General features: G+C 50.4%; 1 protein-coding gene across 2 annotated transcripts in view; it reads right to left on the bottom strand.

Annotated features, from left to right (window-relative positions):
* Nucleotides 1-1,422: 1,422 nt before the first annotated feature.
* UEVLD (UEV and lactate/malate dehyrogenase domains) overlaps nt 1,423-17,571 on the bottom strand; it is a 573,150-nt gene continuing 557,001 nt past the window's right edge. Inside the window, exon 12 of one of the 2 annotated variants that reach the window (XM_069623794.1) lies at nt 1,423-3,768. In XM_069623794.1, coding sequence (XP_069479895.1) covers nt 3,601-3,768 — 168 coding nt within the window. In that variant the 3' untranslated portion in view covers nt 1,423-3,600. The remainder of the gene's footprint in view (nt 3,769-17,571) is intronic. The other variant, XM_069623795.1, reaches the window with a different exon arrangement.

The following is a 17,571-nucleotide window of genomic DNA, read 5'->3' as shown; positions in this document are numbered from 1 at the left end:
ACCCCACCCGCAGAGTCCGAGTGTGGCGGTCACGAAAAGGTGCTGGTATGTTGCTACGAGCACCCTTATTTCTTGACCGCCACCCTTATAATGAAGCCCAGATGTGTGCTACATTGGCATGCACTCTGTTACATTCCTGTTATTGCACGTTTTACTCACCCCCTCTGCTTGTGCTCCAGCACCAGCCTCTGCCGCCTCGACCCCCTCTATGCCTTCCAGACGCAGCACAGTGCTGCATCTTTCCTCCCAGTGAAAGAGCTGGATGGGTGACGCTGTCCCGCCGCCTGTTGCCATTCATTCCCTCGTGTGCGCAAACAGCAGGTTTCTCACTCTGAGGTGGAGGTTGTCCTACCGCTTGTGGCAGTTGCATGCACTGCTGCGCAGCCGAGACGTCAACTGCCACCTCCTCCCATACGGTGGCCTTGCATTGCTGTCTGGTGTGCCTGCAGTCAGCAGAAAAGAGCACCCTAGCAGTGTCCACTATTTTGTCAGTCACCATGTTGAGTTCTGACTCAGTAAATGTGGTGTATCCCATGCGGACTTTGGGCACCCAAGATTTTCCTCCTCCAGACATGTTGCCGGCGTTTCAGGATCCAATGGCAACAGGAAGTGGTAGAGTTTATATGGATTGAGTTTTCCAAAAGAGCTACAGTGTTTCTGTCACTCACGTTTTCCGATCTGAGCGTGCCGGTAGTGGTGCCACTGGTATTGTGGGTCACGGTAACTACATCAATATTGGCTTATCACAGCGATTCCGTGGTCCTGGTGTCACCGTTTCCATCATGCCGGAATGTGCGTGCTTGTACACTTGGGATGGAACAGTGATTCTCTGATTGCGGATGACGGAAACAGTGCCACCATCATCATGGAATCACTGGCGATTTACCGGGTTACTTGTAATGAGTCCCATGGTGTGCGCATTCTTTAATTTCCCTGTGCAGTCAGATCCTCTCACCTGGTACAGGGCTCTCTCTTTTCATGGTGGAGGGGATTTTCTGTGGTGACCAGCGTGTTAGCAAGGCCTTTGCGGATTCAGATCACGTGACTGGCAATTGGCCTATGGATGTCAAATACTGAGGGGCCTATTCGGGAGGGCATTCGAAGCAACAATGGTACACACACTTTGAAATAATGATGGCTGCACATTTCTGATGCGCTCACCTGGCCAAGGGCTATTGTTGGTTGCAACAGTGTAGGATTCTTGTCAGGTTGGATGGTGATATCTCCAACACTATACATTATTCTTTTTCAAAGGAAACTTGCAATTTTAAGTTGGAAAACATTACTTTTGAAGGATATAAATTCACATCGTTACAATATGTGGCCTAATGTTAGGGCTATAGTGTTTAGCTCAAAGGTATTTACCAATTCATGCACGAAGTTACAGTATGCATACTTTAATTTATTTGTACAAAACGTAGCCAATTTTGCAAAACTTTATTCGAGATTATGCAAAGCGGGTAGAAGAACATTGTGGCAATTTCACACGGGCCCAACCCTTTGATTGAATGGCTAATCTGTACACGAGGACATTATCTGTGCAGAACATGGAAAAAATAGGCTGATGCCAAATGCGTTGCGGTTGGGGAAAGCAGAGCTTCTCATTGTAGGCCTCAAAGCGTAGAGTCTGAGCTGGCAAGAAAGCCCAAAGTCCTTACATCCGTACCCTGCCACAAGTCCTTATGTGCACAGTGGTCTTGACAAAAAGCCGTCTGAAATCTTCTACATTGTCATAGCATTTATTTAAGTATTTATTTTTATCTGTAACCGAGGACCCCAAATCCTCTCAAAATCTCCTTGCAAGCATTAAAAATATCAATACATGCACATAACTTCTTTTTCAAAACCTACTGTTGCCTGCATGTGGATATGCAGGAGTGCGGATGTTGACAATCACTTTAAAAAAATAAATAGCATTTTAAATCTCCATGATAAAACTAGAGCAATTTCATGAATCCTACAAACTTGATTTCTGAAGCAAAATGCTATTTGTCATAATTAGTTTCTCTACTATAGAGACTTCCACCAGAGACCTCACAATTCAATGACATGTGGCAACACCATATGTGATGAAATGAAGAGAAGAAAGTCAACTTTGGAAGACAATGGCTCACAGGACAAAATCTCTCCATTGCCAAATGCCATCATATCACACAAACCCTCCCCACCCACCATCATTGTCACTCGCACGTGCTTCACAGAGGAATTACCTGAATAAACATGTTCTCACTGTGCAAAAGGTAAGAAAAAGTGCTATTGCTTGTAGGCCGCCATTTAATTAATTAAATACATTTAAAAAAATGGCCTGACATGCCGGTGCATTCTGAGGTATAGAGCCCTACGTGCATTTGTCAGCAAGTGGTGCATGTCCCCATTTCTGTCCCATGAACCTAGTGTGAAAGAGGTGAGGAATCTTGTGAACATTCTAAATGCAAACTGACATCGGATTACTGCATAATATTGGATTCAGTCAGCATTATAGTCCGTTTTCTATACGAATACACTAGATTGCCACACGGCCGTTAAAGGATTCAACAACTTCTAGTGCTAGGATTGCTCAAGTAAGATGACTGCACAGAAGGGACATTGCAAATTCAACTGTAAAACCCTTCACTAGTTTCAAGACGCAACTTCAAGGAAGACAAACCACACAAAGGGGGTCATTCCGAGGTTGGAGGTAAGGAATTACCGGCACTGGTAAGGGTGCCGATGCCGGTAATCCCTTACCTCCGTATTCCGAGGTCCCTTTGCGGGTCCTTCCTTACCTCCTGCTTTTAGCACGAGTAAAGTACGGGACCCGCAAAGGTACTTCGGAGGTAATTACGGTACCGTAATTTACGGTGCCATAATTACCCTCCTTCCCCATTCCCATTGAGCCCTATGCTGCAGAAATGGGAATGGGGAAGGGCAAAAGGTGAATGGGGAATTACCGGTCCCTCCAACCCTGGAATGGACCGGTAATTACTCCATTCACCATGCCGGATTTGGGACGGTTTCGGAGGCAACCATGGAGCCAATTACTCCATGGTTAGCTCCAAACCCGGAATAAGGCCCAAAACATCAACAAGCTAAAAAAAGCTAACTATCAAAGAAATTCTTCATTATATTGGAATACAAAATATATGTGTTTCTGATAGTTGGTCTGTGATAATCAGCTGAGTGCAGTTATTAAAAGTAAATTACTAAATGCGAATAATCAACTTGTAGTGTATTTACAGAGCGATCCTTGAACACAATGGCAGCCACATAAAAGACGAGATGACACAAGCAACCTCTCTGCAGCAGATCCCAAACACTTCAAAAGCCACCTGTAAGCATTTCAAGGTAGCAACCACCACCAACACCAGGGCCAGTTCAACAGCAAGGAAATTCCAGTCAACCACCCAGTCTACAACAAGCAGGGGCTACTTAGTCACTTACCCTACAGCGCCAAAAATAAACTGTACAAGCCATAACATTCAATAAAAAACAAAAGTTCCGATTCTTTCAACGTGACTTTCAGCATTTTTTCTATGGCCTTTCTTTGAGGACACAGCTAGTTGCACTGGGCAGTCACAAGTCTTGGTGTAGTGTACTGGGAACGCCTACACAAAAAAGCATTCAAAGTCGGAGTTGCTGCTGGAGGGCATGCATTGCTGCTGCACTGCTTTGTAGCTTCTGAGATAGAGAGTCATTATTCAATGCAGTGTTCTTGATTTCCACTACTCCGCTGCTTCCGAGCACACAAGGCAGGCTTAAAAACACATCGCTATTTATGCCGCAATGCCCCTGCAAGAAGAAGACAAAAACAATACAGATATGTCAATCGGGCACCAAGAGAAACCTCTAGGGAGACATTGTCCATTGATGGATAAGGAGTTTAGCAAAATAATATAGTCATTCTTTGGACAGAGATGCAAAAGTAACCTATACATGATGTAAATAAGTTTAACTGTATTTCAATTTATGCCAAGGAAGCGAAGGCAATGTGGCTACTGCATTCCCTGTTCAGATTTATCAAACCTTTTGTGAGGGGAAAAGTCGTGGGGAGTTCTCAGATATCTACGGACTGGAGGGGTTGTCCCACAAGCAACCACTGTGCTGAAATCAGGGGCAGCAAGCATCATTGTTATACTGTCTCACTCGGTGCCGTAATCAAAATCACAGCTGCATGATCTTATATTGCATCTAGGTTTTGAATTAACCAAAAAACAATGATGGGCCTCTATGCCTTTGACAGTAAATACTATGGACACATAAAATTGTGGAAAATAAATGTGTACATCCTCAGCTGTCCTCTGAATTTGAAGCGGTAATAGATACAAACACAACTCTTTACAATACCTAACATATAGGGTCGGCCTCCTTTGGGTTCTAGGGTAACAACCATTTCAGATGATTCAAATTTGTAATGCACCTTAGTTAACCGAAAATGCGATGGTCGAAGTCATGGCAGCTGAAATGTCCAACAATCAATATTATTACAAGCACAGGCTTCTATTGAATGCTTAAAACCAAAGGTTAACCAATAGTGGGTTATGGAAGAGAGTCAGAGTGATACCCCGTGATTTCCTATGGGGGAAAGGAAGACGCAAGATAGCACTCTCCACCTTGGTCCTACCGCATAGCCAGGGGGGAATTCAACTCCCAAACTTCGAGAAATATTATTTGGCAGCGCAACTCAGTTTTGTGACCAAGTGGCTAGCAGACGACACCACATCTGAGATGCCCCTGCTACAACCCTTGGTCTCCCCGATCCATCTGAAGGAACTTATTTGGGCCTCCAGCCACCTTATACGAAATGCCCCCTCCTTGGCTGCCCTAGGGCGAAAAGTATGGCACAGAGCAGAGGCACTCGCCCACGCAAAGCATCACTACTCCCCAGACATACCAATGATCTCGGACCTATGCAGATCCGACATGGACCTGAAACACCTCAGACGCTGGGAAGAAAAAGGCATATATACGTGGGGAGACCTATACGACGATGGCACCTTTAAGGAATTTGAAACACTACAGGAGGAAGCTGGAATCCACACAGGCCAGTTTCTGTGGTATCAAAGGATACGGACTACAGCACGAAACAAGTAGACAACGTGGCCGGAGGAACCGGAATCAAACCCTCTGATCACACTATTGTACAGCTTGGGAGAGGGATGGAGACCAGTGTCCCAGATCTATGGCCACTTGAGTGACACTCCCAACCCACGAAGTGCCGATCTGAAAAGAAGGTGAGAAACGGACATGGGCCCGGAAATGGCTGATGGAGAATGGGAGAGGGCTCTAGCGTACCCTAAAGCAGTCTCCAGAAACCACAGATTTAGACAAATACAACTGAACCTGTTATACCGAACATATTTAACCCCATCCAGGCTGGCGAAATTCAATAAATCACCACACTCTGTCTGCACCTGGTGCGGAGAGAATAATGCAGACCTGATTCACATGTTCTGGTCGTGCACCAAAACTCAGTCCCTGTGGACCACCGTACAGCTGACAAGCAAAAAAGCAGGGCTGACTAGGTACAAGTGGACTCCGGATGAATGCCTTCTGGGAACGTACCCCAGGCCGGCCAAACTTAAACACCTGGCCAAATTAATGGACATCATGTGCATACTGGCAAAAAGGACAATTGCAATGTCCTGGAAAAAATCCGCAGGACCCCAACAAAAGGTATGGCACAGAGAATTGGAACGTTGGGTACAAGCTGAAACAAAGGCATGGGAAGACAGTGTTGCCAGGTCCACGGACGCCTCGAGCATGACCCTAACCGCCTGGAAAGAACTCACAGGATCCTTGTTTCACCCCTCGGATGACAAGCCCCCATGAACAAGAACAAACCTATGGAAAACGGATTCACAACCAACATCACAGGACCCCGAGAGCAACTAGCCACAACTTCACAGGGTCCTTACAAGCTCAAGTCCCCTCTCCCCCCGGCTTGCCCAACCCCCTCTGAACCGACAGACTGCCCCACCATGATGGAAGGAGCACTTGGAGACAGTTAAAGTTGAATTGTTAAATGTTCATGTTTTATTACGAAATGCTTATTATCCTCTAACTATGGACATATTTTATGTCATGCAAATGTAAAAATGATAAATGCCAATAAATAAATTTAAAAATAAATGGAAGAGATTCTTAGGGGGTAATTCATAGAATATCGCGCACAAGTGGCGCACGAGGCTGGCGCACAGTGTGCGCATGCAAATCTCTGCGCCAGCAGCGTGCGCTAAAATGCATTTCCGCTCACAGCGTATTCATGGATTTTAGCTACCAAAACCAGCCGTGGCGCACAGTGGCGCAGCGACCCTGCAGCAGCGCCAGTTATGCCCCCAAGAATGCCCCTAGCGCAAGGAAAAGCCATCAAAATCCCCAATCCAGCGCAAAGGGCTGCGCTAACCCTGGACCAGTTTTTACAGGGCTAGCAAACGCCAAGCGGGGAACGTGTATTACTGGGGTTCGCGTGAATTTTTACACACGATAGGCCCTGTGAGAGCAGGGTATGTGTATTACTGGGGTTCGCGTGAAGTCTCACACGCGATTGGATCCGGGTACGTGTATTTCGGGGGTGCACGGGAAGTTTCACACGCGATTGGCCCAGTGCGAGTGGGGTATGTGTATAACTGGGGTTCGCGTGAAGTCTCACACACGATTGGATCCGTGTACGTGTATTGCAGGGGTGCGCGGGAACTTCCACATGCGAATGACCCTGTGCGAGTGGGGTACGTGTATTTCGGGGGTGCGCCGGAAGTTTCACACGCGATTGGCCCTGTGCGAGTGGGGTACGTGTATAACTGGGGTTCGCGTGAAGTCTCACGTGATTTGAGCAGGGTACGTTTATTTCTGGGGTGCGCGGGGAGTCCTACACGTGAATTGGCAGTGTGGGTCCTCCCAGGTGTTCCCTCTACACCCTCCACAGCCCCTGCAGGCAGCCCACACCACAGGGGACTACCCTGCACCCCCTGGTCATGTCCCGCAGGCAGCCCATCCACCATGGGCATGCCCCCCAGCCAAGCCACATGGCAGCTTGCACTACTGATCACCAACTCATGTCCCCCTGCACCCCCAACCCCCAGCAGTGCGGGGCACCTGCCAGCAGGCCCACACTCATGTCCCCCTGCACCCCCACCCCCCAGCAGTGCGGGGCACCTGCCAGCAGGCCCCCACTCATGTCCCCCTGCACCCCGACCCCCTAGCAGTGCGGTGCACCTGCCAGCAGGCCCCCACTCATGTCCCCCCCTACACGAAATAAAGATGCACAATCATGGCCCACTTCTACACCAAAAAACCATATGCCGCCACCCCATTCTTGAGACGCAATGATTTCCCAATCCACCCCACACTGACATGCCCATCTCAAGACACAAACCAAAACTCAACTATGTACATCAACACGTCCATCACACACATACACTGGTTGGCATTGCTTGTGTAAAGCCAGATTTTCACATGCATCAACCCAATGAGCGAATCCCACACATGGAACTAACCTATGAAAATGTATTATGTACATAAATAAATGAAATGAAAGCATACCAAAATACCAAACATGAAATGAAAAGCATGTGAAAAAGATGAGTGAATGAAAATGATAACCAATCCAAAAATTGTTCCATGTTCATAATGAAAACAAAAAAGATAAATCAATCCATAGTCCAACTATTTACAATACATTGTCTGAAAAAAAAAAAATCAATTTCTTCATGTCCATAATGAAAAAAAAATTCCAAATTAATCCATGATCAAACTATATACAATCCATGGTCCAAAATAAAAATCCATTAATCCATGTGCAAAATTCCAAAAAAGATATCAAATTAATCCATTGTCCAACGATGTAAAGGGTCCATGAGCCCAACCAAACAAATGAAACTTACCTAAGAAACTACCTAAAAATAAAACTATATACAAATGTGTGTGGCATTGTCCATTAACCACAAATAAAAGGAAAAGGAAACCTAACTAAAAACTATTCACAATGGCAGCGGGCTAGTCCGACCGCTCACTTTTGGATGTCCGGGGCCAGGGCATCATCGAACTCCCGCTCAATGTCCTGGAGGCGGTCCTCTTCCATGGCCCCGAGGGTTCGCAGGGACGACGACATGTTCTCCTCCAACTCCCTGCGAAATACCTCGAGGCACTCGGCCCGCCTCAGGGCCGTCCGCATGGAGTTCTCCGCCCTGACCATTGTGAGCCGTGCCTCTTCCGCCCGCTGCCGCTCCGCATCTATGGTGTGGCCCAACCGCTGCCACACGGAAGACACTTGAAATCCAGGGTCCTCCTGCCCTATGGCCGATGCCTGCCCCTCCGATGTTGAAGGCCCCGAGCCATCATGGCTCCCACCTTGTTGCTGCTGCTGCTGCTGTGCCTCTGCCTGTGCCCTGGCTCTTGCTGCCTGCACATGCTCCTCCGGCTGGGATCCAGTTGTTGAGGTGGCCACCCCTGCTGGACGTCCGACTCCCGACTGTGGCAGGGATGTGTCCTCCACCAGCCTGGCCGCATGGTCAGAGGCTGATCCACAGGGTACCCAGGTGATACATGGGTGGGAAGATGGCATGGAGGACGACTGGCGCATAGGGGGTTCAGGTGAGGAGGGGGTCGGAACAAGGTCCAGCAAACGGAGGAATCTGGCCCTGGTGACCTGTTCCAGTAGGTCAACGCGGTCAACGAGCCATTTGAGACGACGTGCAGTCTCCACATGAAAAGACTGCAGGTCACCTCGCATGGCCCGTTGAGGCAACGCCACCCCACCCAGGACAGGCTCAACCTGGTCCCGGATAGCCACGTCCGCAGGGAGAGGAAGGCCAGTTGTTGTGCGCTCATCCCCTCCCTGAAAACGGGTCTGGACGTAGGCATCCCTGCTGGAGCCAGATGATGCAGTGACAGGATCAGGGGCAGGATTGCACACAAGCACCTCCCCGGCGGCCTGTGCTGCCTCCTGTCCCTGGTCCTCTACTGCACCACTAGCACCAGTGGAATCCCCACCTCCAGACCCCGTGTGTGTCCCTTCCACGGCCTCCTCCTCCACCAAACCCCCCACCAACCTGGATGACTCCCTGCCATCTTCCTCCGTCGGACCCTGTGGGGTCTCAGCTGCCCCTTCTGCTGCCGAGGAGTCCACCTCCAACCTCCAGCTCTTGGATCTACCCTCGGCAGCTGCGGCCTGGGACGCGGCACCAGACTCCTCACTCCCCGACAAGAGGACAATCTGGGAGGGGAGCCGGGCCTTGCGTCTCCGGCTGGTGGTGCGATCCCTGCCGCTGTGCTCCACAGCACCCTCTCCGCCCTCTTCATCAGTCGACGCTGCAGACAGGGAGAGATAAAACACAGGCATCAGGGCACAGCACATTGGACTGATACACACATGACAGTTGTACATGAGTGGCATAGTCAAAATTCAGACACGGCATCACACTCCACAACACACATGTCATTTTAACTCACACACAAGCATTTCCACAGCAATATTGCGCCAGGCAGCAGCCATACACATTCAACAGCATGTACAGCCAAAGGTGAGCCGGACATCACATGAAACAATGGGAGTGCACTAGACATGCACACACGCCACCACACTTACATGCATGTGTACATATCCAACTGTCGCAGTGATGAGATCGCCGTACATGTCACATCTGACATTCAGCCTTCTACATATCAGTGTCACGTGCATCCATGTTGCATCACAGTTGCACACTTGTCAACTACACATACATGCACATGTACACAGTGCAGATACATGCATAATGAACCAACATCCATGCCACAACCATGCCAATGTACATACACAGAAATTCAAATGTGTGCTCCCACACCTGCATTTGCCCAGCATGCTTACCAACACATACACCATCAATGTGTCTCACACCTGAGAGGACTCACATGTGGCAGCCTCACGCCCATTTTCATACACATCCCTACAAAAACACATGTGCAACCTGCACACTAGAGGCACACCACAACACACACATCGTCCAATCACCATGCATGTACACTTACCGCTCGACTCCAGATGGGTCTGCCTCTCAAGGATCTGGACGTAGAGCGCTGGGCATATGTGTTCCAGGACCCTCATTTGGTGGTCCGACAGCTGGACCCGGCGCCCCTTGGCATCCGCTGCCTTAGCGAGGCACCTGGCCTTGTTGAGGGTCCTGGAGTCCTCCCAGTGCTTCTTGACATGATGTAAGTCGCGGACTGCCACCCCCTCATGGTTGATGGCAGTCATGATGTCCATCCAGATCCTTGTCCGTCCTTCCTTGTCGGCGCGCAAACTTCCAAAGAGGGCATCATACTGCCCCAGGACTTGCTCCATCAGGACACCAACTTCCCTGGCACTAAAGCTGGTGGTCCCCTGCCTCTCTGGCTGGGTGTTGCCAGATGGTGTTGTGCCCGACATGGCAACCCCAGAGGCAGGAGTGGGTGGGCAACTGGGTCCTGGGGCTGGGCTGTGGAGCGATGGTATCCTAGTCGGGAGTCTTCGGTTCCAGCAGGGGTGGTCACAGCAACTGCACCCCTGGCTGACGTGCAGGCAGCAAATAGCAGGGCACGTGGGCAGCAGGCAGTCAGGCAGCAGCAGGTGGGAGTGTGCTCGGGGCTCTGGGGGGCAGTAAATCTGGGCAGGAGCGTGGTCTTCTGTGTGTTGTTGCGTGGCCAGCTTGATACGGAGTGATTTGCCACGTGAAAATCTTGCACGTCAGCTTGTAATTCGAGGAAAGGCCCTTCGCGCGTAAGCACATGTACGCGGTTTCATTGGACCAAAGGCCCTTAGCGCGCAAGCGCTTTTGTGACCCGCACGGGCGTTTCCCTCGTGACGTGGCATCGCGTGTGGAAAAACTGCACATCCACGTGTGGATGCGTGTATTCCGAGAAAAGGGCCTACGCGCGTAAGTGACGCGCGTGGGCGTTTCCATCAACACGGGTGCATGTTCATCGTACATGTCCAAAAAATGCACGTCCGAGTGTCAGCTTGTGTAATTGGAGGAAAGGGCCTTGACGTGTACGTGTGGGCTGGTTTAAAAGCTACGTGTCGGACGCCATTTCCTTGTATGTGCTTTTCGTGGAGAGCGAGTGGGTGAATTCTGTACTTCTTGTCGGTTGACACGCGATTACTTCACAGCGTTTCAAGTTTGTACTCCCTGTTACCTCCGACAGCTTTTTTCAGATTTTTTGTTGGGCCGGTTTCCTCAAACAGCGTTCACTTCTTCTTTTGTCCTGTCTCCTCAGACAGCGTGAAATTCTTCTTTTGGCGCGGGTGTTGCCAACGCGCACACGCGCTTATTTTTCACATTCTTTTTCCAGGCAGACGGAGAGTCGCGCACGTATTTACCAGCTGTGCTTGCCCAGTCTGTTGCGTACCCCTTCAGAGGTCATTGTAGGCTGCGTGTATTACGCGTACGCTTATTTTTGTGTTTCTGGGTGCCACAGCGTAGTGCGGGTAAATTTTTTCACGCACGTGGTCTACGAGGGGTTGCATGCACGTTATTTTTTGATTTTGCGTGACCCGTCATCTTCCCCTAGGGGTCACAGACAGCCTTGTTAGAGCACTAGGGTACGAATTCCATCTAGTACCCTACCCCTTTGACCCCCAATTGCCCAGGACAATTGTTTACTGCAACTCCCATACGCACAACAACATCAGTGCCATGGTTGGGAGGCGACCAAGCGGTAAGGGAGGCAAAGGTGGCCTACCTTAAAAAGGTGGCCGTGGTGGGCGCGGTAGGGGACGTGGCCGGGATTTGCAGGTTGCCCCTATACCCATGTGTGGAGGACCAATCAGGGACACCCATGCCCCCCCCCCCCCCCATGGTTGAGGGAAACGTGGCTGACACCATCCCAGCTCAGCCCTTGTTGGACCAGCCCATTGTGGCACCTGACCTGGCACAGGATGACTCCCAGGCTGACTTCCAGGTCAGCAAGTCTAGGCCACGTCTGGCGGTGCAAGTTGTTGTCACCAAGCCACGTGGATCTGGGGCAGCTATGTCATCTGCTGCCCCGAGTAGGCAGGGTGGGGAGGCTGCAGGGGCAGCTGCAGCTGCAGCTCCAGCTCCATCCGCCCCAGCTCTGACTCTCCCAGTCAGAGCAGTGTCGGTCCAGGTCCATCAAACTGACGATCGCCCTGCCAACATTACCCTGCAACCAATGCCTGCAACAAGACCTATGGTCATTGTGCATTCCCACACTCCTACTACCCAGTCCACCGGTGCTTCTGCACCTACTGACCAGAGCGGCGTAAGCCACTCTAGCTCCATTCCACCTTTAAAGAAGAGGAAGAAGGGTGCTCTGGCACGACAGGATGAGACCCCAGACACGGCTTCACACTCCGGCACGTCAAGGAAGCCTTGCTTTAATGACCCGGAACTTGATGCACTTGTGTCCTATGTGTCTGCACATAGCCACAAAATGCTGGTGACTGCAGGGTCCAAGACCACAACTGGTCAACGTAAGGCACACTGGCAGATCATCGCCGACCGCATATGTGCCCTTGGATTTGTGAGGCGCACAGCTGATGATTGCTACAAGCGGTGGAATGACCTGAAACGCAGAGCAAAGAACAAGCTGGCCTCAAATCATGCCGCTACCCTGGTGACTGGCGGTGGGTCTCCACCAGAGGACAACAAACTCACTGAACATGAGTCTGTTTCTGGGGCCTTCGTCACAGAGGAACAGATCCAAGGCGTGGGAGAACTACCTGATTACGATGCATTGTCCGGTGAGTGCCCATGCGTGTGTGTGTGTGTAATCCCATGTGTATGTTGTTTGGGTGACGGGTTCAGATTCAGTGCCAGGTGAGGGTGTGTGCACCTGAGTGGTATGGGTCACCCATGTGCTTCCTCCCATACATTCACGTGCCTTGGATTTGGGTATGACTGTATCCCTTCTGGCCACAGTTGCCTATTAAACCAACATTTGTGCACTTTACCTTGAAATGTTGTCTTGCAACTACATTGGTCTGATTTAGTAAGTCTTCATTCATGCTGATTGTTTGCACTCTCCCCTTTTTGCTATACAATTTTATGCCCTATTGCGACATATGTGATATGCTTCGGTCATTGTTTACAGGCCACAATGGGGCACTATTATTACCTGGTTATGTTAATGATTACACCATTCAGGCTGATGGAGTATTGGCCTGCATAAAAATTATTATAAGGGGCTGTTTGCATGTGGAACATGACAGATGTTTCCTGTGATGTCAAAGTGACCAACCTTTGATCAGCCCACAAAGACAGTATTTTTGGACACTGGATGTGTTTCAGTGTGTGGCACACGCATATTTTGAAACACTATTCAGCATTAATCTTCTCATCATGTCAGTGTCACATGGATGTGTGACAGTACTCAATCACTCACATATTGCTGTAGTTTTGTACTTTCCCGTGGATATGCTACATGACATCTGTGTGGTGGTATGTGTCATGTATGTGTATTGGACATGCCACTCACAGCCTGGTGTGTGGTGCCTGTGCTACCCAACATGCTATAAATGTGTTGCTTTTCCATCTTGCTCTCCCCAGTGTCTGCCTTTTTGACTCCACTTCCAACTCTTTGACGGTGCATGCATGGCAGGGTTATAGTCATGTGGGACATGTGTTGATCATGTACTGGATCTGTGGCTTGTCATGGCCTATGTGTGTGCTATGGTGCTCATGCCTGTTTCCATTTGTTTTCTTTCATGTTTTTGCAGGTGATGACGCACTTGATGCTGTTGAGGTTGAGGAGATGGTGCAGACCCAGGAGGAATCTCTGGCACGACCGGGCACCAGTGGACGACGTGGTGTGGTGGTGGGTGAGAACCCAATGTTACTGCAGGCTATACTCTCCAGGGGTGTCTCTGGGTGCACCTCACCAGACCTCTATTCGGGTGCTGAATCGGACGATGAGACTTATGTGCCGTCGCAGGTAAGTGTTTCTGGCAGGGATTCTGTTCTGTCCAACCCACCTGCACCAGGGGTAGAACCCTCTATGGGGATGTCAGTGTTGGTAGGTCCGCCTTTGGCGGTTACTAATGCAGGGTCACACTCCACAGCATCTGATCCTGTTCCTGGGCCAGCAGATCAGAGGGGGAATACAGTCCTGCAGCCTCAGGCAGTGCCAGCACAGCAAGGTGCAGATTGCCTTGCCCCAAACAGGTGTGGTGCCGTCGACGCGGTGGCCGTGCGCCACCAGGCAATACTGTATGGGGAACAGGCAGCATCAGTAGAAATGATGGCTCAGGCAATGGAGAGGGTGGCCACTTCCATTGTCCCCCCTGAAAAACAGATGGAGCAACAACAGCAGGCAACAGACTCCATTTGCCAATCACACAGGGAAGACATGTTGGCGTCCAACAAGGACCGACGGGCGGCACTGGAGACTCTGCGCCAATCGATCTCAAGGTCCCAGGCCCACAGGGAAGCCCTCAGGGAAGAACTACATACCCTCAGGCAGACTCTGGTTGACCTTGGGGCTTCCACTAATCTTAGGGCAGAACAGCAGCTGGAGCAGCTCACACGTTCGCTCTCAGCTGAGATGCAGGCAACACGTGAGGAGATCCGGGCATCACGCGAGGCCATGCGTGCAGAAATGCAGGCAACCCGTGAGGTGCTGCATGGGGATCTCCGCACATTAATCCTCCAGAATCTGACCTTCCAGACCCGCATGCTTGCTGCCATGGAGGACCATACCCAGGCTTTGCGTGGGCTGCCTCCCATAGTGCCACCACCTCCTGATGCAGCAGCAGAGGGTGAGGAGACCGACAGCAGTTCTCCCACAATGGCATAGCCATGCAGGCCATGAGCCCAAGGAGGTATTTTTTTTTCCGCAACATCCACGCAGGTGGGTGTTGGTGTGCACCTTGTTCTCGTACCTCCTGGGTGGCCTTGCCCACTCCCCCTGAGCCCCACATGGCCATTTTTTTTTTATTATTATTTTTTTTTTTTTACAGTGTGTTGCCTTGTGTGGCTCCCGTGGGCATCCACTGTATTCCGGCTGGGCACATGCAGGCTTGTCCTGAGTTTGGGTTAGATGCTTGGGTTCGTGAGCCACACCCCCTCCTGCTTCCCATTACCATGGGCTTGCAAAGGATGTGACCAAGTGACAGTGAATTACACAGTGACGTTGGGCTCCCATGAGCTGTGTGGGCAGTCTGTAGTCAATACTGTGTAGACATTCCTAGTGGATATTGTTGTTGTTTTCTACACTGCATGGTGTATTGATATGTGCTTGTGCATCCTTGTCTTCCTCCTAATTTGCAGGTTCCTTCCTCATGTCTTCACAAGGCCGTCTACTTTGCAGATGGAGTTCATGTTGTATGCAGTACACAGACATTTGCGTGGCAGTAACACTGTACAGATGGAAGGGGTCGATGTGCTGGCGTATTCAGGTTGTAAGACTTGCACTACTTTGAATTTGTACTGTCATATTTTGCCACTGTTTCATCCTGTGTTTCTGTATTGTGTTGCTGGTAAGTATTTGTTCATGTGTGCCGTTTCTTATTCATTACTGGGAGCATATTGTCTGTGGCCTTTTTCCATTTCAGACAGTGTACTTTGTGACACTTGTGTCATGTGTTGTGCATTCATTTGGTTGCTTTCACATTGCATGACATGCCATGGTGTGTTGGGTAGCTGAGATGGGGAGGGGGTGCTTGACATGGCACTATTTTCATGTTGTATTTTGCAAGGGGGTAGTCATTCATGCAGCATGAATGTGTGTCTTTTTATCACACATCATTGGTTTTGTTTAAGTAGGTAGGGATGCACACAATGTAGCACTTCCATGTGACCTATCTCAGGCTGGTATGGTAGTGACAGTTGACTGTCCCTTATGTCATCATCATTGATTGTCAGCTGGTATGTGCCAGGGCTGTGTGCACTCCGCAGGGGTGTGATTTTAGGTGAAGTAATTGGCCACCAGCTGCGTATGGGCTGCCTCACCACGTGTCCTTTCCCCTCCCATGCGCAGCGGGCGTGCATGTGGTTGGGGATGTGGGGGCACCACCTTGTCCACCGGCAGGCCCCGGCGTGTTGCAACGTTTTGCAGGACACATGCTGCCACTATGATCCTGCACACTACTGGGGGAGCGTATAGTAGCTGCCCACCAGAACGGTCAAGGGAGCGAAAGCGTGACTTGAGCACTCCGAATGTGCACTCCACTATGCCCCAGGTTGCAATATGGGCTGTGTTGCATCTTACCTCGGGTGGCGTGGTGGGTTTCCGAATTGGCGTCATCATGTGGGTGCTCAGAGGGTAGGCACTGTCCCCTGGCGAGGTAATAATGGGTATCATTAGTGGGGTTGTGACATTACTTAGTATCTGACATGCATGCATGCATGTGCAGAGGCATTTATACTCACCGAGCAGCCATGTATCGCCATGCCGCCCAGCTTCTAGGTCCCGGTTTAGGGTTAACATTCTGTAAATGAAACTGTCGTGGGTGGACCCTGGATAGTTGGCATATACTGAGGTGATGATTCCCTTGGCATCACATACTACCTGGACGTTGATGGAATGCCAGTGCTTGCGGTTTCTGTAGATGTGCTCTGATGCCCTGGGGGGACGTAGAGCCACATGGGTGCAATCAAAAGCACCTAGCACTTTGGGGAATTGTGCCACCCCGTAAAAATCCTGGACGGTAGCCTGCCTTTCTGCAGGTGTTCTGGGCAGGTACATGTGCCTGCGGACTGATGGGCGTGCAGTCATGATGGCCAACACCTGGTGTAGGCAGCGTGACTGCGTGGCTTGTGACACCGCCCCCACTATAGCAGTTGTCAGCTGAAATGATCCAGTGGCCAAGAAGTGCAGTACATTAAGGACCTTCTCCAGGGGGCTGAGTGCTTGGGAGCACAGGGTGGGTGATGTGAGGTCATCCTCCCACTCACTGACCAGGTCGAGTATTATGTGAGGTGGAAACCTGTACCTCCCATACACCTGGTCATCAGGCATCCCAAAAAGGATGGTTCTGGGTGTAAAAATTCTGGGCCCAACTATCCTCCTCCTCCTGCGGTATCCCACGACCACTGCTGCTAGGAACGGTATATTCATCCTGCCGTCTGAGCTTGTTTGTTGTTTGCGCGCACTTTTATGCTGCGCGGGTCTACGTATGCCTGCTTCATGCTGGCGTACGTGTTTCCGGATTAGCGCGTATTTTTTGGTACACGCGTTAGCCCCGTTCGATTCCATGAATACGTGTTTTAAACGCGTGTGTGGGCGTTCCGCTCATTTGCCTCCTGTACTTCCCCGTGGCGCCCACATTTTCATGCGTTGTTCCCCATTCCGCGTGTCACGCCCCCTGTTCCGCCTACTTTTGTTGTGTGCGCCGCGCTATGTGCGATTTCGCTGTGCGCGTAGCGCACGCTGTTTGGAGACGTGTGCACCAGCGTGCGCAACGCAGAATTTTGGCGCACATCCTGGGATTTACATGCGCACAGACTTCCATGAATCGCTGTGCGCGGGTTTTGCTGCGATTTTCGCACTTGCGCTGTGATTCGCACGCTTTCGCCGAAAATTTCAGCGCACATTAATCCCATGAATCGGCCTGTCAATTGGAATTGCCAATGTGCCAGGCTCCCTGCTTTAAAGGAATGGTTCGGCCAAAAAATGTTATTGCCC

Source organism: Ambystoma mexicanum, chromosome 11, assembly GCF_040938575.1.
Source record: "Ambystoma mexicanum isolate Mex_15411 chromosome 11, UKY_AmexF1_1, whole genome shotgun sequence".
Taxonomy (NCBI): Eukaryota; Metazoa; Chordata; class Amphibia; order Caudata; family Ambystomatidae; genus Ambystoma; species Ambystoma mexicanum.
The sequence above is the reverse complement of the archived record's forward strand: the minus strand, read 5'-3'. Positions and strand labels throughout refer to the sequence as shown.